Source organism: Hypanus sabinus, chromosome 6 (assembly GCF_030144855.1).
Source record: "Hypanus sabinus isolate sHypSab1 chromosome 6, sHypSab1.hap1, whole genome shotgun sequence".
Classification (NCBI taxonomy): Eukaryota; Metazoa; Chordata; class Chondrichthyes; order Myliobatiformes; family Dasyatidae; genus Hypanus; species Hypanus sabinus.
In genome coordinates this window covers 16,508,834-16,535,201 of record NC_082711.1, presented here as the reverse complement: position 1 = coordinate 16,535,201, position 26,368 = coordinate 16,508,834, and the positions used below count along the sequence as shown (strand labels likewise).

The 26,368-nt window shown below is 41.1% G+C and overlaps 1 protein-coding gene across 1 annotated transcript in view; it reads right to left on the bottom strand.

Annotated features, from left to right (window-relative positions):
* LOC132395336 (Golgi reassembly-stacking protein 1-like) overlaps nt 1-25,053 on the bottom strand; it is a 53,006-nt gene extending 27,953 nt beyond the window's left edge. The window contains exons 1-2 of the mRNA XM_059971791.1: nt 24,930-25,053; nt 6,110-6,190 (exon numbers count right to left, since the gene is read on the bottom strand). Of these exons, the coding sequence (XP_059827774.1) occupies nt 6,110-6,190; nt 24,930-24,992 (144 nt within the window). The 5' untranslated portion in view covers nt 24,993-25,053. The remainder of the gene's footprint in view (nt 1-6,109; nt 6,191-24,929) is intronic.
* Nucleotides 25,054-26,368: the final 1,315 nt, after the last annotated feature.

Here is a 26,368-nt window from a genome sequence, read left to right as displayed (position 1 = left end):
AGGGTCTCACCCTTAAATCCTTACTGCTGAAAGACCAGACGATGTAATGGGGCCAAGTCAGTAGAGGGCCTTAGTTTTATGGAGCTCTACTTTATCACCTTCACTCACAACTTCTGTCCTGCTCTCAAATTCACTTGGTGTTTCTCCCCTTTCAGGAGACAGATTACCCACCAACACCTACTATAAACTTGGTGACTCCCACCACCTCCACCCACACTGTTACTTGCAAGGTCGCCATTTCCTATCCTCAGTTCCTCTATCTCTATTGTATCTGTTCTTGTCACAAGGCCTTCTACACCAGGACATCCTTTTTCAGGCTCCATCAATGGCTTCCCCCCATGCCACTGATGGAGCCTTCAACCGCATTTTGTTTATTTTCCACAATTCTGCCCTCACCCTGTCTCTCTCCTCCCAGGTAAAAAAAAGGGGAGAGTGCTCCTGGTCCTAACTTACAAACATACCAGCCTACATATCTAACATAACAGTCATCACAATTTCTGCTATCTATGATAGGATCTTACCAGCAGCTACCTCTTCCCCTCCCCTCTCCACTTTACACAGGGATATACTCCTTCTGTGACTCCCTTCACTGCTAATCCTTCCTCACCCATCTCTCTCTCTCTCTCGCTCGCTCTCTCTCTCTCTCTCTCTCTCCAGGCACCTGCACCTGTAACCACAAAGGTATAATACCAGCCCCTACACCTCCTAACTCATTGCCTTCCAGGTGACACAGTCTTTCACACATGAATTCCGTGATGTTAATTACTCAACTGGTGCTCCCAATGAGGTCTGGTCAATATTGGCGATACTGGACACAGATTAGGCAACAAATTCACTGAGCACCATTGCTCCCGTCACCAAACTTGTGGGGATCTGTCTATGTTCTACGCTAGTACCCTTGGGCAAGGTGTAGCACCTGCTTCGCCCCCCAAGTCAGGGCCACATGAAGCCATGGGAGCAGGTGGTGGATGGTCATATGAGCAGCTGATACAGATCACAAGTCCTGGTTATGCGCCCACTGACAACAGACAGACAATCTCTCAAGAGTGTTGACAATGGCTGGGGTCACCCGTCTTGAAAAGATACTGCCCAGAAGAAGACAATGGCAACAATCATGGTCACAGAAAGACTATGATTGCCCACATCATATCACACAGCACATAACAAATGAATTAGCCATTTCCACGCTGAAAAGAAGCCTCTGACTGTTGATTTGATCTCTGCCCCTTATCAGCTTGTAGAGGAACAACATCTCACGTTCCACCTGGAAAGTCTCCAATCTGGCATAATGAACATCAAATTTCAGATTTCTGGTAACTGCTCCCCTTCTGTCCCTATTCCCTTTCCTCCTGATCCACCCGGTCCCCATTACTCTCTCTTCCCTCCCCCACCACCTCCATGTGCCAATCACCAACAACCTCGACCCTCTGGTACTCTCCCCACCTCCCTTCTGTATAATCCATGCCCCATCTTCCTGTCCTATCCAAATCCATTATCATTAGCCACTAGTCATTAGTCATAAGGTGAAAAAACTGGCTGCCTCTCGGACTTTGTAGACGAATTCTGATCCGCAGAATCTCCATTTCTCTAATGGACCATTACGTTTTCAAACCGGTCAGCCCCTCCCAAAGGTTCCCGAACTCTTCTTAAACCTTTCTTAAAGCCCACTGTCACTTCTACTATCACTGTCCAACTTTTGACATCATTCCCACTCTCCTCCTTCCCTCATCTGCCTAAACTGGATCTACTTACCAGCTGTTTTGTTTGCTCTTACTCCAGTAGCCAATAACACCACAATAACACCACAATAACACTGAACTGCCTGTTTTTACCACATATAAGCTCAATGTAGCTTGTGGGTTGTTATATTTCACAGTTGTAAATGTCATCCCCAACGGAGTTACATTTTCTCCAGAAAAAGTTCTTAGTTGGATATCAGCAGGCTTCAGTTTAGTATCTTTGAAATTCATCTCAAACTCATCTTGTGGAATGACTGAAACAATGTCTGATTCCATTTTAAATAATTTGCTATTCACTTCTGATGTAAGCCTTATAGCTTGGTCATTGCCAGTTTTCACATTGCAAATCTCAAGGCTACATAGTCCTGTGGCATTCTCATCAACAGCATGAATATTTATGCTCGTTTTGAAACTGCAACTTGACTCTTTAACTTTTTCTTTTCCCTGTGCAGTCCATTGATTTTTGTCTGCCTGAAATGTTCTTTGTATGTGTCCAACTTTGTTGTATTTTCTACAAGTATCACCTTTAAATCTGTAATGGTCTGCTGTATGTGAGACCCAGCCACAAAGGTAACACAATTTATTTGGTCAGGCCAGTTTTTGTTTCGACGTTGCAATTTGTTCATGCTCACTTTCATTCCTGACTGCAACCCAGTTGCATTTCTGTCTGCAGTTTCCATTGAAATAGCTATTTCAACTACACTTTTAAATGTAAGTTGTGCTTCAGTTAGATGTTTTTTGAATGGTTTCTTTTAAGATTGCACAAACTAAGTGATCTCTCCATGCATCGTTAAGCCCATTAGCAAACTGATAATGCTCAGACAATCTCTTCAACACAGCCACATACGTTGAAATGGACTCCCCGTGTTGTGGATTCTGCCTATGAAACCTAAAGCATACTGAAATCAATAATGGCTTTGGTTCTAAATGTTCCTGCATTGCTTTCACAATATCAGCAAAGCACATATCTGCTCATTTGGTTGGAGCAGTTAAACTTCAAAGCAAACTGTATGCTTTTAAACCCAATGAACTCAGCAAAATTGGTGCTCATTCCTTACTGGCTATGTAATTTGCTTCAAAATATTATTGAATTAGCTCAGCATACATGAGTCAGTTACCCATTGTGTAATCAAACTTGTCAATCTTTCCAATGTAGCCAGCTATTTCTGCTCTTTTTCCCCACTCAACTTTGTTCCCACCCTTTTTTAAGTTTGAGCATCTTGCTGTGCTTCAACATGTTGATAGCGTCTCAGATTCATTTAAAAAATACCTCATATGTTTCATAACATCAAAACATTGAATTAGTTCAAAGAAAGACAAGGGAGTCCAGGAATACAGGTCTAACTTTGTGTTTAAACGAGGTGTGTACATATCACATGGTTAAGTGATGATGTAAGCAACTCACTTATTTATACATTTTTAAAAATTCATTTATGGGATGTGGGTGTTGCCAGCAAAACCAGCAGTTATTGCTCATCCTTAGTTGCCCTTCTTGAACCACTGCAGTCCCTGAGGTGTAGGTACTCCCACAGTGCTGTTAGGGAGGGAATTCCATGATTTTGACCCAGCGACGATGAAGGAACGGTGATATGTTTCCAAGTCAGGACGGTGAGTGATTTGGAGGGGGATTTCCAAGTAGTGGTGTTCCCAGGTATCTGCTGTTCTCGTCGTCCTAGATGGTAGTGGTCGTGGGTCTGGAAGGTGCTGCTGTAGGAACTTTGATGTGTTGTTGCAGTGCATCTTGTAGATAGCACATACTGCTGCAACTGTTCATCAATAGTGGAGGGATTAAATAATTATGGAAGGGGCACCAATCAAGTGGGCTGCCTTGTATTGGCTGGTGTCAAGCTTCTTGAGTGTTGGTGCAGCTGCACTCATCCAGGTGAGTGGCGAGTATTCCATCACACTCCTGACCTGAGCCTTGTAGATGGTGGACAGGCTTTGGGGAGTCAGGAGGTGAGTTACACGCCACAGAATTCCCAGCCTTTGACCTGCTCTGGTAGCCACGATGTTTATATGGCTAGACCAGTTCAGTTTCCTGTCATTAGTAATCCCCAGGATGTTGATAGTAGGAGATTCAGTGATGGTGATGCCACTGAATGTCAAGGGATGATGGTTAGAGCCTCTTTTGTTGGAGATCGTTATTGCCTGGCACTTGCGTGGCTCGGATGTTACTTGCCACTTCTCAGCCCAAGCCTGAATATTGTCCAAGTCCTGCTGCATTTGAGCAGGAACTGCTTCACTATCTGAGAAGTCACGAATGGTGCAGAACATTGTGCAGCCATCAGCGAACATCCCTACTTTTGACCTTATGATGGAAGGAAGGTCATTGATAAAGCAGCTGAAGATGAATGGTCTTAGGACACTTCCCTGAGGAACTCCTGCAGTTATTCCTGAGGATGAGATGATTGACCTCCAACCACCACAACCATCTTTCTTTGTGCCAGGTATGATTCCAACCAGTGGAGGGTTTCCCCCTAATTCCCACTGACTCCATTTTAGCTAGGACACCTTGATGCCCTACTCAATCAAATGCTGCCTTGATGTCGAGGGCTATCACTCTCACCTCATCTCTGGTATTTAGCTCTTTCATCCATGCTTGGACCAAGGAGGTGATGAGGTTAGGAGCCGAGTGGCTTTGATGGAACCCATCTGGGCATCTGTAAGCAAGTTACTGCCAAGTAGGTGCTGCACAATGGCACTGCTGATGACCCCTTCCATTACTTTGCTGATGATTGAGAGTAGACTGATAAGGCGGCAATTGGCTGGGTTGGATTCGTCCTGTTTCTTGTGTACAGGACATACCTGGCCAATTTTCCACATTGCTGGGGAGATGCCGGTGTTGTAAGACCATAAGACTAAGATATAGGAGTAGAAGTAGGTCATTCAGCCCATCAAGTCTGCTCTGCCATTCAATCATGCGCTGATCCAATTCTTCTAGTCATCCCCACTCCCCTGCCTTCACCCCATACCCTTTGATGCCCTGGCTAATCAAGAACATATCGATCTCTGCCTGAAATGCACCCAATGTCTCCACAGACGCTCATGGCAATAAATTCCACAGCTTTACCACCCTCTGACTAAAGTAATTTCTCTGCACCTCTGTTCTAAATGGATGTCCTTCAATCCTGAAGTTGTGCCCTCTTGTCCTAGACTCCCCTACCATGCAAAATAACTTTGCCATATCTAATCTGTTCAGGCCTTTTAACATTCGGAATGTTTCTATGAGATCCCCCCTCATTCTGCTGAACTCCAGGGAATACAGCCCAAGAGCTCCCAGACATTCCTCATACAGTAACCCTTTCATTCCTAGAATCATTCTTGTGGATCTTCTCTGACCCCTCTCCAATGTCAGTATATCCTTTCTTAAATAAGGAGCCCAAAACTACACACAATACTCCGAGTGTGGTCTCACAAGTGCCTTATACAGCCTCAACATCACATCCCTGCTCTTATATTCTATACCTCTAGAAATGAATGCCAACATTGCATTTGCCTTTTTCACAACCACTCAATCTGGAGGTTGACCCTTAGGGGATCCTGCACAAGGACTCAAGTTCCTTTGCATCTCTGCATTTTGAATTCTCTCCCCATCTAAGTAATAGTCTGCCCGTTTATTTCTTCCACCAAAGTACATTGCCATACTTTTTACAACGTTGTATTTCATTTGCCACTTCTTTGCCTATTCTCCTAAACTATCTAAGTCTCTCTGCAGGCTTTCTGTTTCCATAACACTACCCACTCCTCCACCTATCTTCGTATTATCGGCAAATTTAGATACAAATCCATTAACCCCATAGTCCAACTGGAACAGCTTGACTAGTGATGCAGCAAGTTCTGGAGCACAAGTCTTCAGGACCATTGCCGGGATTTTGTCTGGGTCCGTAGCCTTTGCAGTATCCAGTGCTTTCAGCCGTTTCTTGGTATCACGTGGAGTGAATCGGATTGGCTGCATTCTGACATTTGGGATGCTGGGGACTTCTGGAGGAGGCCGAGGTGAATCATCCACTCGGCACCTCTGACTGAAGATTGTTATAAATGCCTCAGCCTCCTCTTTTGTACAGGTGTGCTGGGCTCCTCTATCATTGAGAATGGGGGATATTTGTGGAGCCTCCTCCTCCAGCGAGTTGTTTGATTGTCCACTACCATTCATGGCTGGATGTGGCAGGACTACAGAACTTAGATCTGATCCGTTGGTTGTAGGACCACTTCTACTTGCTGCTTATGGTATTTTGCATGCAAGTAGTCCTGTGGTTTCATGTAACCCGTAATGAATGACTTAAATGAACAAGAGTGCTTAATCAACCAACATATATGTAAGATTACACAAATATTACTTAAATATTAAATACACAACACAAATGACTTACCAGTCTAGTATTTCCAATGGTAAGGATGAAGTCAAAGAATGGCTCTAAGCCAGCTTTTTGTGCTGGAGAGTTATCTTGGACCTACAAAAGAGGGAAAAAAATTAACACACAATAAAGGAGATACAGTATGGAAACAGGCCCACCAAGCCGATACCAAACATCGTTCACCTATTTATACAGGTCCTACATTAATATTATTTGTAATATGATTTACGGTATATATAGTTACAAATTTCTAGTATTTTAATGTTGTGAACTTAATTTATTCATCTAAGACTGCTGACCTCACTAACATGACAATCTGGTAGTTCTATGGCCATTACTATTGACCCTAACTTTTTACTTAATTGAATAGACAAGCAGTGTCATTGTGTGTATTCAGAGATACTCTTCTGCACACCAAAGTTCAAAAAGTTCTAAGTTTAAAAAAAAATTTGTTATCAGAGTACAAAAATGTCACCACATACATCCCTGAGAGTCCTTTTCTGTGAGCACACTGAGCAAATGTATAGAACAGTAATGTAAACAGGATCAATGAACACCAAACTGTGCAAATACAATATAAATAAAGAGAGATAAATAATGAGAGCATGAAATAACAAGATAGAGTCCTTAAAGTGAGAAAATTGGCAGTGGGAACATCTCAATGGATCTCAATGTGAGTGCTTAAGGATCGGAAGATGTTCAAGAGCCTGATGGTTGAGGGGAATGCCACGGAGACCAGGTTACTGGCACTGAGCATGGGCCCATGATACAGAATGGAAGAGGGAGAAGAGGGGAGCAGCAGTGATAGGGGACTCAATAATCAGGGGAACAGACAGGAGATTCTGTGGACATGAACAGGACACCCAAATGGTATGCTGCCTCCCAGGTGCCAGGGTCAGGGATGTCTTGGATAGCATCCACAGCATTTTAGAGGGAGAGGGAGAGCAGCCAGATGTCTTGGTACATATTGGTACCAATGACATAGCAAAGAAAAACAAAAAGGCCCTGAAAACAGAATTTAGAGAGCTAGTCAGAAAGCTGACAAGCAGGACCTCCCGGGTAGCAATTTCTGGATTGCTGCCTGTACCACACACCAGTGAGGGTGGAAGCACGATGATTTGGCAGATTAATGCATGGCTAAGAAGCTGGTTCAGGAGGCAGGGCTGCAGGTTCTTGGATCATTGAGATCTCTCCTGGGGGAGGTACGACCTGCACAAAAGAAATGGAGTGCACCTGAACCCAAGGAGGACCAATATTCTTGCAGGCATGTTTTTAAAAATGTTGGGGAGGGGGATTGCAACTGGAGTGAAGGGACTCAGGATAGGATGGATGGTAAAAAAAGCAAAGGCAGCATGCAATCAGACTATTAGGAAGAACAGGCAGATGATAGGTCAAAATTGCAGCCAGCAGGGTGAGTACCAGTGCATTAGGGATGCAGAGTCAAAAAGGGTAGCAAATACAGTACTTAGTGTTATATCTCAATTCACAGAGTGTAAGAAATATGGTGGATGATCTTGTTGCACTATTACAGATTGTCAAGTATGATGGTGTGGCTGAAGGATGGCTGAAGATTACATGTTGTATCGGAGGGATAGGAGCATAGGCAAAACGGATGACGTGGCTCTGCTGTCAAAGAATAGCATCAAATCAGTAGAAAAGCAAGATCCTTGTGGGTTGAGAAAGAAACTGCAAGGGTAAAAGGACCCTGAGGGCAGTTGTATATATGCCTCCCAACAGTAGCTGGGATGTGAACCATAGATTACAACAGGAAATAGAAAAGGCGAGTCAAAACGGCAATGCTGTTGTACTCATGGGAGGTTTTAACATTCAATTGGGAAAATCAGGTTGATAATGGATCTCAAGAGAGTGAGTTTGTTGAATGCCTACGAGATGGCTTTTTAGAGCAGTTTGTCGTTGAGCCTAGTAGGGGATTGCTATACTAGAGTGGGTGTTATGAAATGAACCAGAGGTGATTAGGGAGCTTAAGGTAAAAGAACTCCGATGAGACAGTGATCGCAATATGATTGTGTTCAACTTGAAATTTGATAGGGTGAAAGCAAAGTCTGATGTGGCTGTATTTCAGTGGAGTAAAGGAAATTACAGTGGTTTAAGAGAGGAGTTGGCCAAAGTAAATCGGAAGGAGTTACTGGCAGGACAGCAATGGCATGAGTTTCTGAGAGAAATGAGGAAGGTGCAGGATAGATGTATTCTGAAAACAAAGAAATACTCAAATGGGAAAATAGTACAACCGTGGCTGACAAGGGAAGTAAAGGTAATGTAAAAGCAAAAGAGAGGGCATACAACAAAGCAAAAATTAGCGGGAAGATAGAGGATTGGGATGTTTTAAAAACCTACAGAGAGCAACTAAAAGAGTCATTAGGAGGGAAAAGATGAAATATGAAAGCAAGCTAGCAAACTATATCAAAGAGGATAGTCAAAACTTTTTGAAGTAGGTAATAAATAAAAGATGAGAGTGGAAAATGAAGCCAGAGAAATTATAACTGGGGACAAGGAGATGGTAGATGAACTAAATGAGTACTTTGCATCAGTATTCACTGTGGAAGACACTAGCTGTGTGCCAGGTGTTCAAGGGTGTGAGGGAAGAGAAGACAGTCCAGTTACCATTACAAGGGAGAAAGTGCTCAAAAAGCTGAAAGACTGAAGGGTGCTTAAGTTACCCGGACCAGATGGTCTGCACCCTAGGGTTATGAAGGAGGTAGTGGTAGAGATTGTGGAGGCATTAGTAATGATCTTTCAGAAATCACTGGACTCTGGCATAGTTCCAAACGACTGGAAAATTGCAAGTGTCACTCCACTCTTTAATTATAGACCAGTTAGCCTGACCTCAGTGGTTGAGGAGATGCTGAAGTCAATTGTTAACTATGAGATTATGGAGTATTTGGTAACACAGGACAAGATAGGTCAAAGTCAGCACAGCTTCCTTAAGAGAAATTCTTGCCTGATGAATCTGTTGGAATTCTTTGAGGAGATTACAAGTAGTATAGATAAAGGGGATGCAGTGGATGTTGTATATTTGGACTTTCAGAAGGCCTTTGACAAGATGCCTCACACAAGTCTGCTTACCAAATTAAGAGCCCATGGTATTACAGAAAAGCATGGTTAGAGCATTGGCTGATTGGTGGGAGGCCGTGAGTGGGAATAAAAGGATGCTTTTCTGGTTGGATGCCAGTGACTAGTGGTATTCCACAGGGGTTGATGTTGGGACTGCATCTTCTTATGCTGTATATCAATGATTTAGATGATAGAATAGATACCTTTATTGTCACATTTGCAGATGATATGAAGATTGGTGGAAGGGCAGGTCATGTTGAGGAAACAGGAAGGCTGAAGAAGGACAGGTTAGGAGAATAGGCAGGAGAGTGGCAAATGAAATACAATGTTGGAAAATGGAGAAGGCTCACAAAGATGATTCTGGGAATGAAAAGATTATCATACGAGGAATGTTTGATGGCTCTGGGTCTGTACTCGCTGGAATTCAGAAGAATGAGGGGGATTTTATTGAAACCTTTTGAATGTTGAAAGGCCTAGACAGTGTAGATGTGGAAACGATGTTTCTCATTGCGGGGAAGTCTAGGACAAGAGGGCACAGCCTCAGAATAGAGGGGCATCCATTTAAAAAAAGAGTTGTGGAGAAATTTTGTTAGCCCGGGGGTAGTGAGAGGTTGATAGATTTTTGTTTGGACATGGCATCAAAGGTTACGGGGAGAAGGCCGGGGTGTGCGGCTGAGGAGGGGAGAAAAGGATCAGCCATAATTGCATGGTGGAGCAGACTTGATGGGTCAAATGGCCCTATTCTGCTTTTAGGTCTTCTGGTCTTCTTGAACCAGGTGGTTCAAGTCCTGTGGCATTTGTATCTTCTACCTGATGGCAGCAATGAAAAAAAGAGCATGGGCTGGGTCTTTGATGACGGATACTGCTCTTCTATGTCACTGTTTTCTACCACTGTTCTAACACATGGTTTTCTGAGTTACTGTTGCATTCTGGACAGCTTGAACCAGTCTGGCCACTCACCTCTAACCTCCCTCATTAACAAGGCATTCTTGCCCACAGAACTGCTGGATGATTTTTTTTGTTTTGTTTTTTGCTCCATTCCCTGTAAACTCTAGAGACTGTTGTGTGTGAAAATCCCAGGAGATCAGCAGTTTCTGAGATACTCAAACCACCCATCTGGCATCAACAATCATTCCACGTTAAAGTTACGTACATCATATTTCTTCCCCATCCTGATGTTTGGTCTGAATAACAACTGAACCTCTTGGCCGTGTCTGCATGCTTTTATGCGCTGAGTTGCTGCCTGATAATTAGCTGAATAGTTATTTGCATTAACAAGCAGGTGTACAGACATACTTGATAAAGTAGTCACTGAGTGTATAATTACAAATTACTGGCTACTTTTTAATAATTCATTTTGTGAACTTATTTTATTCATCCAAGACCATTAACCTCACTAGAAGATCAATCTGGTAGCTCGATGGTTATTATTATTAATCCTAACTCGTCCTTTAAATGAATATACATTTCCAGTTGCAGACTTGAATCTACAATGCCAAAGGATCAGGGCAAAACCATTTATGCCATAGTCGCCTTCCCCCTTTATACAGAGACGTACATACTCCACGAATTGGATAGGTTCATGACTGAGATTAATTGGCATTTAAAACACGGGGAGTCATGAAATATGGAGACTGGGAAAGAAAGGTGGGCAAAGGCAAAGAGATCAGAGAAAAGACAAGGCAATAACAACCAGGGTTCAACAGGAAGGAACATAGTGTACAAACACAAGGATGCACCTAGAAATATCAAGAAGGGGGAAAAGGGAAAAATACAATGTTAAAGGCTCTTCATCTGAATGCATGTCACAGTAACAACAATTTTAAACAAATTTAGCGCACAAGTAGACATAATGGGAATGATCCAAAGGTCATTAAGAGATGTGGTACAAAGTGACAATGGCTGAGAACTAGATGTTCTTGAGTACTTGACATTTCAGAAGCATAAAAAAAAATCAAAGGATTAACGTTGGAGCAGTGCAGATGAGTGGCTGATGCAGACTCAGTGGGTGTAAAGGCTTATTCTCCTTTTCTATTGCTCATGACTCATAGGAAAAATACAAAAGGAGGTGGGTATAACTGTTAGAGAAAGGATGAGAGCGTGGAATGAGCAGCCAGTGGAAGTGGTGGATTCCGGTTCGAGTTAAAGAGAAATTGGATAGGTACATGGATGGGACAGATATGGAGGGCTATGGTGCGTGCGTGTGTAGGTCGATGGCAGAAGGCAGATTAATAAATTGGCATAGACTAGACGAGCTGAAGGGCTTGTTCCTGTGCTGTAGTGTTCTAAATCAAAGAAGTAGAAGTAAATTACCTTGGATCAGAATATCAAGATGATGAATCAGATTGGGTGGAGAAGATAGACAGCAAGGGAAAGAACTCTCTAGAGCTAATCTAAAGTAGTGGTAGTGCAATCGCTCGAGTCAAGTACAATATTCTTCTAGGGGGTTGTCTATTGGTGGGTTCTCAAGTAGCTGGTAATCTATCAAATGAAGGATAAGTTAAAAATAGGAGCTTGTAAGGAATAATTGTGGGTGACTTTAATTTTCACAGAAAGACAAAATTGAAGAAGTATCCTGACTGGTTGCATCGTGGTCCAGAAGGGCCACTCAAATGTGAAGAAAGAGGCTGCAGAGAGAACAGTGGACTCTGCCCAATACATCACATCTTTCTCCACTATCGGCAACATCTATCATCAGAGATCTCCACCATCTGGCCCACTCCATCTCTTCATGACTACCATTGGGCAGGAGGTACAGAAGCCTGAAGTCACACACCATCAGGTTCAAGAACAGCTACTTCCCTTCAACTAACTGGCAAAGCACTAATCAAAGCAACAGCAAAGCAGCACTATGACCACTTTGCACTATAATGTACTTTTTACCAATTACCCTTATTTGTCACAAGTACATCAAAATATACTGTGCAATGCATTATTTAGGTTAATGACCAATGCAGTCCGAGAATTGTCCTGGGGGCAGCCTGCAAGTGTTGCCATGCTTCCGGTAGCATCATGGCATGTCCACAACTCCCTAGACCTAATGCTGACTGTATGTCCTTGAAAAGTGTGAGGAAACCGCAGCACTTGGAGGAAACCCATACGGTCAAACAGATCAGTCACATCAAGTTAGTAACGGAAGCCTCAAGATGAATTCAGGGGGACGTCACGTGATGATGTAGGATCGAGACGTGGGAATCCAGCTCTCCCATAAAAAATCAGTAAATTAATGTTTAAGTGAAGAAAAGTTAGTAAATACTTTCTAAAAGTTACTTATAAACTACTCCGGATTGTTTCAAACTATGTCTCATAAACAGAAGACGAAGAAAACTATTACCTTGAAGACAATGCAAGTTGGAACAGAATCAAGGCCCGCTGCTACGAGAGAACCGCGAGCTCAAGTACATTTTACCTCCGGCGATACAGAACAGGAAACTGCGGCAACATCAACCATTTCTAAAGAAAAAGACCAACAAGAACTGCGCAAATGTGAGGGAAGGAGCATGCGCAAACACGAGCAACCTGAACTACAAATCCCAGTTACGATTGAAACCGGAAGTGAAAGTGAATCTGAGGTAGATTCAGATTCTCTGGATAAATCAGACGAAGATGGAGGTAAAAGTTTTTCTGGAAATATAGAAAAACTTTGATGCAAATAATGTGTAAATTAGAAAAATTAAATGCATTATAAGGAATCAAAAAAGATATGAAAAATATGCAGATTATGTTTGATAAAATGATAAAAAGACAGGACAAAATGGATAAGAGAATTACAGACTTGGAAGTCACAACGGAAGACATTGTTGAAAGAATGAACAAATTGGAAGATAATATCTCTGCCTGGACATCAGAAAGAAAACAATTGTTGGAAAAAGTGGATAAGCTTGAAAATTTTAGCAGTCAAAACAATATTAAGATTGTTGGACTTAAAGAAGATATAGAAGGAGAAGATCCAATAAATTTTTTTTCAAAAATGGATCCCTGAAAACTTGGAAATGGAAGAAGGAACTCAGTTAATTGAAATTGAAAGGGCTCACAGAGCCTTAAGATCAAGACTTCAAGTTGATCAAAATCCACGATCTATTTTGATAAAATGCTTATGATATCAAGATAAAGAAAAGATCCTGAAGGCAGCTGCCCAACGTGCCAGAAAGAGAAATGGGCCATTGATGATAGAAGGGAAAGCAGTTCTTTTCTATCCTGATATAAGTTATAACCTTTTGAAGAGAAAGAAGGAATTTAACCCAGAGAAAAAGCTTTATGGGAAAAGGGTTATAAATTCATAATGCATCACCCAGCAACAATGATAACTTTTTTGGAGGATGGAAGAAGATTTTTTAACTGATTATCGAGAAGCGGAAGAGTTCGCACAAAAACTCCCAAATATTCGCTAACTACACATAGAGATTTCAAAGCATAATGGATTAAAGATGAAGACAGTGAATGAAATTGATGGGACATTTAAGGATGATACGGGGGAGAAAGGCAAAATTTGAGAAATACTAATTGAGAGTAGTTATTTATTTATTTATTTATTCTTCTCGTATATATACTTTTTTATGTTATGGGGGAGCTGGGGGAGCTTTGGATCGATTGCTACAGGATTCATGTGTGTAATCATGGCGATTACCATGACCCGTACAACAGAGGGGGGTAATGTTGTGATCTTTTTTATCCACAACATTAGTAGGGGGTATTTTGTTTTCTTCTTTATAATCTATTTTTCATCTATCTTTCTTTCTTTGCCTGGATGATCGGTGGGGACACACATAGCAACATGGAGAATTTTAATAAGACTCGCCAAGGTACCATGAAAGTTGAAAGATTAGGTATTATTATAAATTGGAGTTACCCAATTAAAAATAATGATTAATTTACTGAATTTTTAAAGTTTTAATGTTAATAGTCTTAATGGACTGGTGAAAAGAAAAAGAATCTGAACATACATTAAGAAAATGAAAATAGATATAGCTTTTTTTTTACAAGAAACACACTTAACAGAGATAGAACATCAGAAATTAAAAAGAGATTGGGTTGGAAATGTTATTGCGGCTTCATTTAACTCAAAGGCAAGAGGAGTTGCAATTTTGGTTAATAAAAATTTACCAATTAAAATACAAAATGTATTAATTGATTCAGCAGAGAGATATGTAATTATACATTGTCAAATTTTTTCAGAACAATGGACTTATGAATATTTATGCACCAAAAGAAAACGATGTAAAATGTACACAAGAGGTCTTTTTGAATCTGGCTAATGCACATGACAAAATATTAATAGGTGGAGATTTTAACTTTTGTCTAGGTCCAGTTTTAGATAGATCAACAAAGGTTGTCACAAAATGAAAAGTAGCAAAATTAACTTTATCATTGATGAAAGATTTAAATTTGATTGATATATGGAGAAGAATTAACCCAAAAGAAAGAGATTGTTCATTTTATTCAAATAGACACAAAACTTATTCAAGGATAGATTTTTTCCTATTAACAATCAATATTCAAGACAGTGTGAAAAATATGGAATGTAAAGCAAGAATATTGTCAGATCATTCTCCTTTGATAGTGACAATGATAATGATAGATAAAGAGGAATCAATTTATAGATGGAGATTTAATTCAATATTATTAAAACATCAAGGTTTTTGTGATTTTATGAAAAAGCAGATTCAGTTTTTTTTAGATACAAATTCACATTCAGTTGATGATAAATTTATATTGTGGGAAGCAATGAAGGCATATTTCAGAGGTCAGATAATAAGTTATACTTCTAAAATTAAGAAGGAATATATGATAGAAATAGATCAATTGGAAAAAGAGATTACAAAATTAGAAAAAGAATCTCAAAGATATATGACAAAGAAGAACGAAGACAACTTGTTAACAAGAAGTTACAATATAATACACTTCAGACATATCGAACAGAAAAAGCAATTATGAGAACTAAACAGAGATATTATGAACTAGGTGAAAGATCACATAGGTTCTTGCTTGGCAGTTAAAAACAGACCAGACTTCTAAAACGATAAATGCAATTAGAACAAGAGTAAATAAAATTACTTATAAACCTTTAGAAATTAATGAAACTTTTAAGAATTTTTATTCCAAACTGTATAAATCAGAATCACAAAATGATCATGTCAAGATAGAAAGGTTTTTATCACAAATAACTTTTCCAAGATTGAATTCGGAAGAACAGAAGGGATTAGATATGCCTTTTACATTAAAGGAGGTCGAAGAAGCTCTAGGATTATTTCAAAGTAATAAATCCCCGGGAGAAGATGGTTTTCTGCCCGAATTTTATAAAAAGTTTAAAGATTTATTAATTCCTCCTTTTATGGAGTTAATACTCCAAGCGGAAAGAACGCATAAACTTCCAGAATCTTTCGACAGCTATTTTAATAGTATTGCTGTAGCGCCTCATTTCCTAGCGTATCCGAACCGACTCACAATTAGATAGCCTACGGGGGTTTGCGAGCACAGAGCTTTGGAGCCTCTTCGCCATGGGGGGCCGGTTGACAGAGGCTTAAAAGTGAGGCTGAAGTTTTCGAATAAAGTTTTTTCCTTCGACTGCAGTACCGACTCCGTGTCGTAATTTTAGCGCTGCTTGTAGCACACCGCTACAATTGGTGACCCCGACGGTCCAAACGATTTTTGGACCAGAAATGACCGACGCCGCCTCTGTTCATGCTGTTTCGTTGAAACTGCCGGGTTTCTGGACACAGCGCCCGGACCTATGGTTCCAGCAAGCCGAAGCCCAATTCCACGTTCGCCAGATCACCTCAGAAGACACCCGCTACTACTACGTGGTGAGCTCCCTCGACCAGGACACAGCTTGTCGTAATTTTAGCGCTGCTTGTAGCACACCGCTACATTGCCATAAAAAAAAGAGATCTTTTAAAGCCAACATCATATAGACCTATTTCTTTGTTAAAAACTGACTATAAAATAATAGCAAAAATTTTATCTAACAGATTATCTAAATACTTACCAAAATTAATACATATGGATCAAACAGGATTTATTAAAAATAGACAATCGGCAGATAATGTAACCTGGTTACTTAGCATAATTCATCTGGCACAAAAGAGGGAGGAAATGAGTGTGGCAGATGCTTTAGATGCAGAAAAAGCATTTGATAGATTGGAATGGGATTTTTTTATTTAAGGTATTGGAAAAATATGGATTAGGAGTATCCTTTATAAAATGGATTAAAAACTTAAATACTAATCCCAAAGCTAAAGTAGTGACAAATGGTCAAATTTCAACACCATTTCAGTTAACAAGGTCAACTAGGCAAGGCTGTCCATTATCACCTGCTTTATTTGTGTTGGTGATAGAACCATTAGCTGAATTAATTAGAATGGACCCAGATATTAAGGGTTTCAGAGTTAACCAGGAGGAATACAAGATTAAATTATTTGCTGATGATGTTCTGCTTTATTTAACAAACCCATTGTACTCGTTGCGTAAATTATCCTCTAGATTAGAAGAGTATGGGAAAATATCAGGCTACAAAATAAATTGGGATAAAAGTGAAATTTTACCTCTTACTAAAGGAGATTATAGTCAATGTCGATTAATAACTCATTTTAATTGGCTGATAAATGGTATAAAATATTTAGGTATAAGAGTTGATAATGATATAAAGAACATATAAATTAAATTATTTACCATTATTGAAAAAAATTCAAGAAGATATTGATAAATGGACGATATTACCAATAACATTAGTAGGTAGAGTAAATACCGTAAAAATGAATATATTCCCTAGATTACAACACTTATTTCAATCGCTACCAATACAACTACCCCAGAAGTCTTTTAAAGAGTTAAATAAATATGAGGAAGTTCCTTTGGAAAGGTAAGATGTCAAGAATATCGTTGGAAAAATTGACATGGAAATTTGATCTAGGAGGGTTACAACTTCCAAGTTTTAAGAATTATTATAAAGCAAATCAACTTAGATTTATTGCATCTTTTTTTGATAAAGATAAACCCGCATGGATTAGAATAGAATTAGATAAAATAGGAGAAAATACACAAGAAGATTTTATATATAAATGGGAATCTAAATGGATACGGGAAAAGAAAGAATCTCCTATATTAAAACATTTGATTGATTTATGGAATAAAATAAATGTTGATGATGAAATAAGGAATTCTTCATTAACAAAGAAATCTTTAATTCAAAATAGACTTACTCCTTTTACAATGAATAATCAACTTTTATATAATTGGTTTCAAAAGGGGATTAGATATATAGGAGATTGTTTTGAAGGAGGTATATTAATGTCATTTGATCAATTAAAGAATAAATATAAAATATCAAACAACACTCTTTTTTGTTACTTCCAATTAAGGGCTTATTTAAGAGAAAAACTGGGTCAAACAATGTTATTGCCGAAATCTAATAAAATAGAAACTTTAATTCAAAAAGGAAAAACTAAAAAATTTATTTCTTGTATGTATAGTTTGATTCAAAAACAGGCAATTAAACAAGGAATCCATAAGTCAAGACAAAAATGGGAAACTAACTTGAATATTAAAATTGAAGAAACAAATTGGTCAAGACTATGTCTTGACAGTATGACAAATACAATAAATGTCCGGTTAAGATTAGTGCAATATAATTTTTTACATCAATTATATATTACACCACAAAAAATAAATAAATTAAACCCAAATTTATCTGACCAGTGTTTCCAATGTAACCAAGAAATTGGTACTTTTTTACATTCTACTTGGTCTTGTTCTAAAATTCAACCTTTTTGGACAAATTTAAGAGTTTTACTGTAACAAATTATTGGAACACAACTTCCGCATAACCCAATATTATTTTTATTAGGTGATATTGAAGGGATAAAACTGAAACCCAGATTGAATAAATATCAGAAAGAATTCATAAATATTGCACTGGCAGTAGCCAAAAAGGCTATTGCAGTTACTTGGAAATCGGATTCATACTTAAGTATAGATTGTTGGAAGAATGAAATTTCCAGCTGTATTCCACTTTAAAAAATTACTTATAATTTAAGAGATAAATATGAAACATTTTTGAAAATTTGGCACCCTTATTTACAAAAGACAGGATTAAATATATAGGTGCTCTTAAGATAAAATAATTGGTTATTTGGGGAAATAAATAAATATATATACTAAAGTTATTATGAACTCCGTGGAGCATGTGGGGATCTTCCGATATCCAGGCATTCTTTCTTTCTTTTTTCTTCTTTTTCTTTTCTTCTATAGGGATGTTGGGGGGGGGGGGGAGGGGTTAAGGGGAGGGGGAAGGGTAGACAATTTTTTTTCTTTTCAATAAAATTTTTTTAAAAATGAATTCAAAGAGCATCTTCAAGACTATTTCATAGAATGAAGGAATAGGGTAATTGAAGACCTCACTGTAGAGCAGGGGTTCCCAACCTGGGGTGCATGGACCCCTTGCTTAATGGTATTGGTCTATGGCATAAAAAGGTTGGGCACCCCTGCTGCAAAGGATCCTCTGAAGAAGATTATAATCTGAATATACAGCTTCATTATGTCTGAACAAGATAGGTCTTGGCCCAAAACATCAACTGCTTATTCCTTTCCATGGATGCTACCTGACCTGCTGCGTTCCTCCAACATTTTGTGTGTGTTACTCTGGATTTCCAGCATCTGACGAATCTCGTGTTTATAATTAGCTCACAGCGCAAGTTTCAGACCTTAAATAACTACAAAGGGACGAATACAAAGTTTGCAAATGCAGACTGGGAAAACAGATCAACAGGTAATGTCTGCGGATATAGTGACAGAATCGAGAGTTAATACAGGCAAGTGGCATTGAGGTAAAACATTAACCACAATGTTATTGAATGGAGGAACTGGTGCTAGAGGCCATACAAATTACATTGGCTTCTCTTTTTAGGATCTGAGCACCATTGGCAAGGCAAAGATTTATAGGCAAGGTGGTGATGAGCTATCTCTAGCATCACTAACTAGTTTATCACATACTGAGATGAAGAGAAAATCTTTGAAGATGGTGTGAAGATTGTTTTAATAGCTAGATAGCACTTTCCAGAAGTGAGCTTGCAGTATTCTGTCAGTAGTTTTCCACTCCTCCTTCAGTAGTCCACGAAGGTCAAGGTTGATATGCTTCTGCCCTAGTTCTGTGTGTCTTGAGATGGTGGATGCAACCACTATGAGACCCAAAGACACCATCACTGTGGGAAGTGCCTGAGAGGTGGGTGGGTCACTTGGGAGGCAGTGAACTCCTGCTATTCTTGCTGAAACTTCTCAGCGCATTCCACAAAAGGATGTGAGGTTCTCGGTGTTGGATATTGCTCATTTGCAGTTATCAGAGATAAGCATTCTCAGGAGTTGCCATGAGAAGACAGACAGACAGACAGACATACTTTATTGATCCCGAGGGAAATTGGGTTTCAGTACAGCCCCACCAACCAAGAATAGTGAAGAAATATAGCAATATAAAACCATAAATAATTAAATAATGATAAGTTAATCATGCCAAGTGGAAATAAGTCCAGGACCAGCCTATTGGCTCAGGGTGTCTGACACTCCGAGGGAGGAGTTGTAAAGTTTGATGGCCACAGGCAGGAATGACTTCCTATGACACTCAGTGTTAGATCTTGGTGGAATGAGTCTCTGGCTGAATGTACTCCTGTGCCTAACCAGTACATTATGGAGTGGATGGGAGTCATTGTCCAAGATGGCATGCAACTTGGACAGCATCCTCTTTTCAGACACCACCATCAGAGAGTCCAGTTCCACCCCCACAACATCACTGGCCTTACGAATGAGTTTGTTGATTCTGTTGGTGTCTGCTACCCTCGTACCAGCACTCCCAGCAACACTCACAACCCAGGCACCAGCACACATCCATAAACATCACTGACCAAGCAAGAGGACACAAGAAATTCCTTATCATCTGTGCCACATCAGTGGGAGATGAATCATGAATACAGCACCTGAGCTAGGGCCATACGATACAGAAGCAGAACTGGGCCATTCAGCCCAGTGAATCTGTTCCACCATTCAATCACGACTGATTTTTTTTCCAATCCCTTTGTCCTGCCTTCTCCCTGTAATCCTTAACCCCCCTACCAATAAGGAAACTATCAATCTCTGCCTCCACAGATTCATCACATTGGGTAAAGAAATTCCTCAGCTCAGTTCTAAAGGGCCATCCCTTTACTCGGATTCTAGAATCTCCTACGAATGGAAACGTCCTCTCCGCATCAAGTCTGTCCAAACCACCTACATCCAGCTGGTTTCAATGACATCTCCCTCATCCTTCTGAACTCTATCTAGATAGGCCCAGAGATATCAAATGTTCCTCATACATGAAACCTTTCATTCTTCTGTCTTGATGACACAAAGGTTGGGGGTGTTGTGGATAGTGTGGAGGGCTGTCAGAGGTTGCAGCAGGACATCGATAGGATGCAAAACTGGGCTGAGAAGTGGTAGGTGGAGTTCAACCCAGTGTGAGGTCAAATATGATGGCAGAATATAGTATTAATGGTAAGATTCTTGGCAGTGTGGAGGATCAGAAGGATCTTGGGGTCCAAGACCATAGGACACTCAAAGCGGCTACGCAGGTTAACTCTGTGGTTAAGAAAGCATATGGTACATTGGGCTTCATCAACCATGGGATTGCATTCAAGAACCAAGAGGTAATGTTACAGTTATATAGGACCCTGGTCAGACCCCACTTGGAGTACTGTGTTCAGTTCTGGTCACCTCACTACTGTGGAAACTATAGAAAGGGTGCAGAGGAGATTTACAATGATGTTGCCTGGATTAGGGAGCATGCCTTATGAGAATAGGTTGAGCGAACTTGGCCTTTTCTCCTTGGGAGTGATGGGGGATGAGAAGTGACTTGATAGAGGTGTATAAGATGATGAGAGACATTGATTGTGTGCATAGTTAGAGGCATTTTAACCGAAAGAGCTAAAATGGCTAAAACGAGAGGGCACAGTTTTAAGGTGCTGGAGAGTAGGTACAGAGGAGATGGCAGGGGCGGTCTATTTATTTATTTATTTATTTACTTACTTACTTACTTACTTACACAGAGTGGTGAGTGCATGGAATGGGCTGTGGCAACGGTGGTGGAGGCGGATACGATAGGGTCTTTTAAGAGGCTCCTGGAAAGGTATATGGAGCTTAGAAACATAGAGGGCTATGAGTAACCCTAGGTAGTTTCTAAAGTAAGTACATGTTTGGCACAGTACAGTGGGCTGAAGGGCCTGTATTGTGCTGTAGGTTTTCTGTGTTTCTATGTTCCTGATCGTCCTCTGGATCCTCGCCGGGGCAGCACATTCTTCCTTAGGAAGAAGGAGCCCAAAACGGTTCACAATTGTCCAAATGCAGTCTGACCAACACCTCATAAATCCTCAGCAGTATCTCTTTGCCTTTATATTCTAGTTCTCTCAAAGTAAGTAGTAACAGTGCCTTTACCTTCTCTCGACTCAACCTGCAAACTAACCCTGAGGAAGTCCTGAAAAGGGACACCCAAGTTCTTTTCCACCTTGGATTTCTGAAACTGACAGAATAATCTATATCAGAAACCACCAATGTTGATTCTCCACAAGCACTTCATGCTCCACTGCCCAGTTCAAAATCCTGCGAGAAGTGTGGTTCCCTGGGCTCTATTCTGTGCAAAATGACCATTACTGTATTCCTTCCTGTTTTAATCTTTCAAAAGTACCCTTTGATCAGAAGTTGACTTCAGGTCGTACAGACAAAATCCTACTTTCATTTTCCTCTGTTACATGTTGCATTCCATCACACTCCACCTGCAGTACTGTGCAAATATATATAGGCAGATATATATATAATATATATACACATATAGCTGGGGTGCATCACACTTTTGCACAGGACTGTAGAAATTTTATGTACTACATCATACTGCTGCAAAGAAAAATTCATAATGTATGTGAATGATGATACACCTGATTCTGATATGGGTCTCTATTGTGGACTGCGAGTGAGAAAGGGGGCAGGGAGAGGGGAATCGTGGTTGGGAAATGCGGAAGGGAGAGGGAAGCACCAGAGAGACATTCTGTAATGATCAATAAACCAATTGTTTGGAATCAAATAACCTTGCCTGGTGTCTCAGAGCTAGGTGTGTCTGCACCCATGCCACACACATCCCAGCACTCCGCCACCTGTCCCACACCCTCCCACGGTGCTCCAACCCTCGCCATTGCCAAAATCCTCTGCTTCCACCAGATTTACAAACTCTCTCCACTCCACATTGACAAATACAGTACTGAGCAAAGAGTCTTATGAAGTCTAGCACTTCAAACTGCCTTTATCTATTGAAACCTCAGCTCCTGGCCAATCCTTGACACGGTATTTGTTTATTTACTGAGATAAAGCGCGGAATAAGCCCTTCACGCCACATTGCCCAGTGTTCCCCGATTTAACTCTAGCCTAATCACGGGACAATTTACAATGACCAATTAACCTAATAATTAGTACATGGGAGTAAACCGGATCACCCGGAGAAAACCCATGTGCTGATAGGGAGAACGTACAAACTAAGAGGGAAATGTAGTTGATTTCTTATGTAGAGGGATCAGAAGTGGAGAGACTGAGCAACTTCAAGTTCCTTGGCATCAATATCTCTGAGGACCTGACCTGGAAGCAGCATATCGATGCAGCTATAAAGAAGGCAAGACGGTGGCTATATTTCATTGGGAGTTTGAGGAGATTTGGTTTGTCAACTAAAACACTTGAAAACTTTGACAAATATACTGTGGAGAGCATTCTGACAGGCTGCGTCACCATGAGGTATGCGGCGGGGGTGGGGTGACTACTGCGCAAGATTGAAATAAGCTGTAGAAATTTGTAAAATTCGTTAGCTCCATGGTGGGTATTAGTCTCTGTAGTATCCAAAACATTTTCAAGGAGCAGTGCCTTAGGATTTCCACCACCGAGGGCATGCCCTCTTCACAATGTTACTGTCAGGAAGGAAGGAGAGAAGCCTGAAGGCACACACTCAATCATTCAGGGATAGTTTCTTCCCCTCTGCCATATAATTTCTGAATGGGTATTGAACCCATGAACACTACCTCACTACTTTTTTAATTTTTATACTTGCACTGCCTATTTAATGTAATTATTTGATACACATATAGAAACATAGAAAACCTACAGCACAATACAGACCCTTCAGCCCACAAAGTTGTGCTGAACACATCCCTACCTTAGAAATTACTAGGCTTACCTATAGCCCTCTATTTCTCTAAGCTCCATGTACCTATCTAAAAGTCTCTTAAAAGACCCTATCGTATCCACCTCCACCACTGTTGCTAGCAGCCCATTCCACGTACTCATCATTCTCTGAGTAAAAAACTTACCCCTGACATCTCCTCTGTACTTACTCCCCAACACCTTAAACCTGTGTCCTCTTGTGCAACCATTTCAGCCCCGGCAAAAAGCCTCTGACTATCCACACAATCAATGCCTCTCATCATCTTACACACCTCTATCAGGTCACCTCTCGTCCTCCTTTGCTCCAAGGAGAAAAGGCCAAGTTCACTCAACCTCTCCTCAGAAGGCATGCTCCCCAATCCAGGCAACATCCTTGTAAATCTCCTCTGCACCCTTTCTATGGCTTCCACATCCTTCCTATAGTGAGGTGACCAGAACTGAGCACAGTATTTCAACTGGGGTCTGACCAGGGTCCTATATAGCTGCAATATTAGCTCTCGGCTCCTAAATTCAATCCCACGATTGATGAAGGCCAATGCACCATACCCCTTCTTAACCACAGAGTCAACCTGCGCAGCTGCTTTGAGCATCCTATGGACTCAGACCCCAAGAGATATCCTTTATGTAACTGAGTTTTTTCTTTATATTTAGTTATCAAGTATTACGATGTACTGGTGCCATAAAATTAACAAACTTCACAACATATACCAGTGATAATCAAATCTGATTCTGAATTGGATATCCATTGATATGACACTACAATAGGATTAATACAAAGAAAGTAATGGAATATAAGCAGCTCTAGCAACATGGGTATAAAGTTTGTGAAGGGACAGGAAGCATAGGGCAGAAGTTTTTCAGATCAGCGAGGAGATGCCTAAGGTTTGTACTGAGATCACTGCTTGGCCTTGGATACGCAGGTAAAAGTTTAAAAACTGCAAATGACAGCTTGCAGGACAGGATGACAATTTCATGTAATAGTTGGCTAATTGGGCTCATCTACTAAGCCGATTCAACTTGCTCTGCTTTCCATAATAGATGCCACATCAACAGAGTGCCTCCACCACTCAGGCTTCTTTCTCACAATATTAATCATTTTTAAATAAATTCAGCAATACGAACGTTCCCACATCAACCAGAAACTATTAATAGAGACCACAAAACAAAAGTGATCTTAGGTACTTGGAAACAGTCTATAAATGAAAACTGCAACCTGTCAGCTACAGGTTATATTTCATAATGTAAGTAGCTTAGCTAGCACAAAGCTCGCGCTTGTTGAATCTTTGCCGAGTTGGAAGGAAAGAAATGTTTTGTAGAAAGCTTATACGGAAAGCAGCAAAACTCAAACAAACTTTTAATTTGTTTGAGCAAGATTAACGAGGGGTCGCTGGGTGCAGGGACCGACAGCGGTCTGGGGTCCCCCCAGCCGCTGGTCTACCATGACCCGGCCTCTGTCAGCTGCCACGCCGGCACTCCTCCCACCCCTGTCCGCGGAAGATTCCTCCGCCATCCCCTCCCGCAGCGCCGGTCCAAGCTCCCTCTTACCCACCCCGTGGACGTGGAAACCCTCGTTGCCCCCACTGGGGATGTCAGTGCTCTGAGAACCGCCCATCGTCGCTTCAGTTCCCCGCTCCGAGCCCCAGCTTCACCGAGACATGGAGCGGTCCTCCCACGGTAGCGCCACCCTCCCGCCTCGGTCCTCCCACGGTAGCGCCACCCTCCCCTCCCGCCTCGGTCCTCCCACGGTAGCGCCACCCTCCCCTCCCGCCTCGGTCCTCCCACGGTAGCGCCACCCTCCCCTCCCGCCTCGGTCCTCCCACGGTGGCGCCACCCTCCCCTCCCGCCTCGGTCCTCCCACGGTAGTTCACTCCCCGCCTGCCGCCTAGGTCCTCCCGCGGTAGCGCCCCCTCCTGCCTCGACCCTTCCACAGCAGCGTTCCCTCCCGCGGTAACCCCCAACCCTCTCCCCTGCCTCAGTCCTCCCGCTGCTCCCGTCTCTGAGAGTGTGTCTTCTAAATGGGAGTAGTGGTTTTTTATTTTTTGTTTTTTGGAATATAAGTGCACCATTTCGTGTTTACGGATTGTTTGAATATGTTTGCCTCTAAAGGCACCGAAACTCGAATGTTTACATTCCGTTGATTAACAATAAGGAGGAACTCGTTGACACAGCTAATGTGTTCGATTTTTACATTGTCAAACCAACACATAGAGAAGTTCTAATTGAAAATCGCCGTTACCTGAGTCAGTGCAGTTTTATGCTTCGACTAAACCGTGGCTGCGCTCTAAGGTAAAAAGACCAAAAACCGTTCGTGCAAAAGCAAAATGCAGTGGGTACTGGGAAACTGAAATTTTAAAAAAGCACAGAAAATGCTAGAAATAGCTTTTTTTCCACGTTCTGTTTGGAGTTCAGGCGTGAAATAGAGGATTTTAAAATTAGTAAGGGCATCACAGGCGGGAAGAATAACGATAGGAAACAACTTTCTCTGACACAACGACTTATGATTCCAAAATATACATCGAGTTGGATTGGAGATTTTCAAGTTTCCCGGCGGCCTGACCCTCTGCTGCGAGACAATGGAGCGACGCGCGGCTGAATCACGGCAGCTGGAGGGCACGCCGGTTGTTGCTGACTCGTTAACATGCCCAATAACTGGCGTGGTACCTGCAGCTTCATCATCCTGGTGTTAGTTATACTCGTAATCATTACTTATTATTACTTCTTTTTTCTTTTCTTTTTCTAGCGGCAGGAATTAAAGGGGAGGCGTTTACTGTCTCAATCATGGCTCGGAGAGAGTCTATTACTCAGGTATGTTCAAGAAGTAGTTTGAAAAAGTATTTAATTTTGATTTAAGCTGCAACTGGATCGTCCTTCAGTGTTTTTTTTTTGTTTGCTAATGATGTGTTGTTTATCTTTACAGGAATGTTAACGTGACTGGGTGGGTAGGAGTTATCGGACTGGGATAGGCTGGGACTGTTTTCCCTGAGGCGA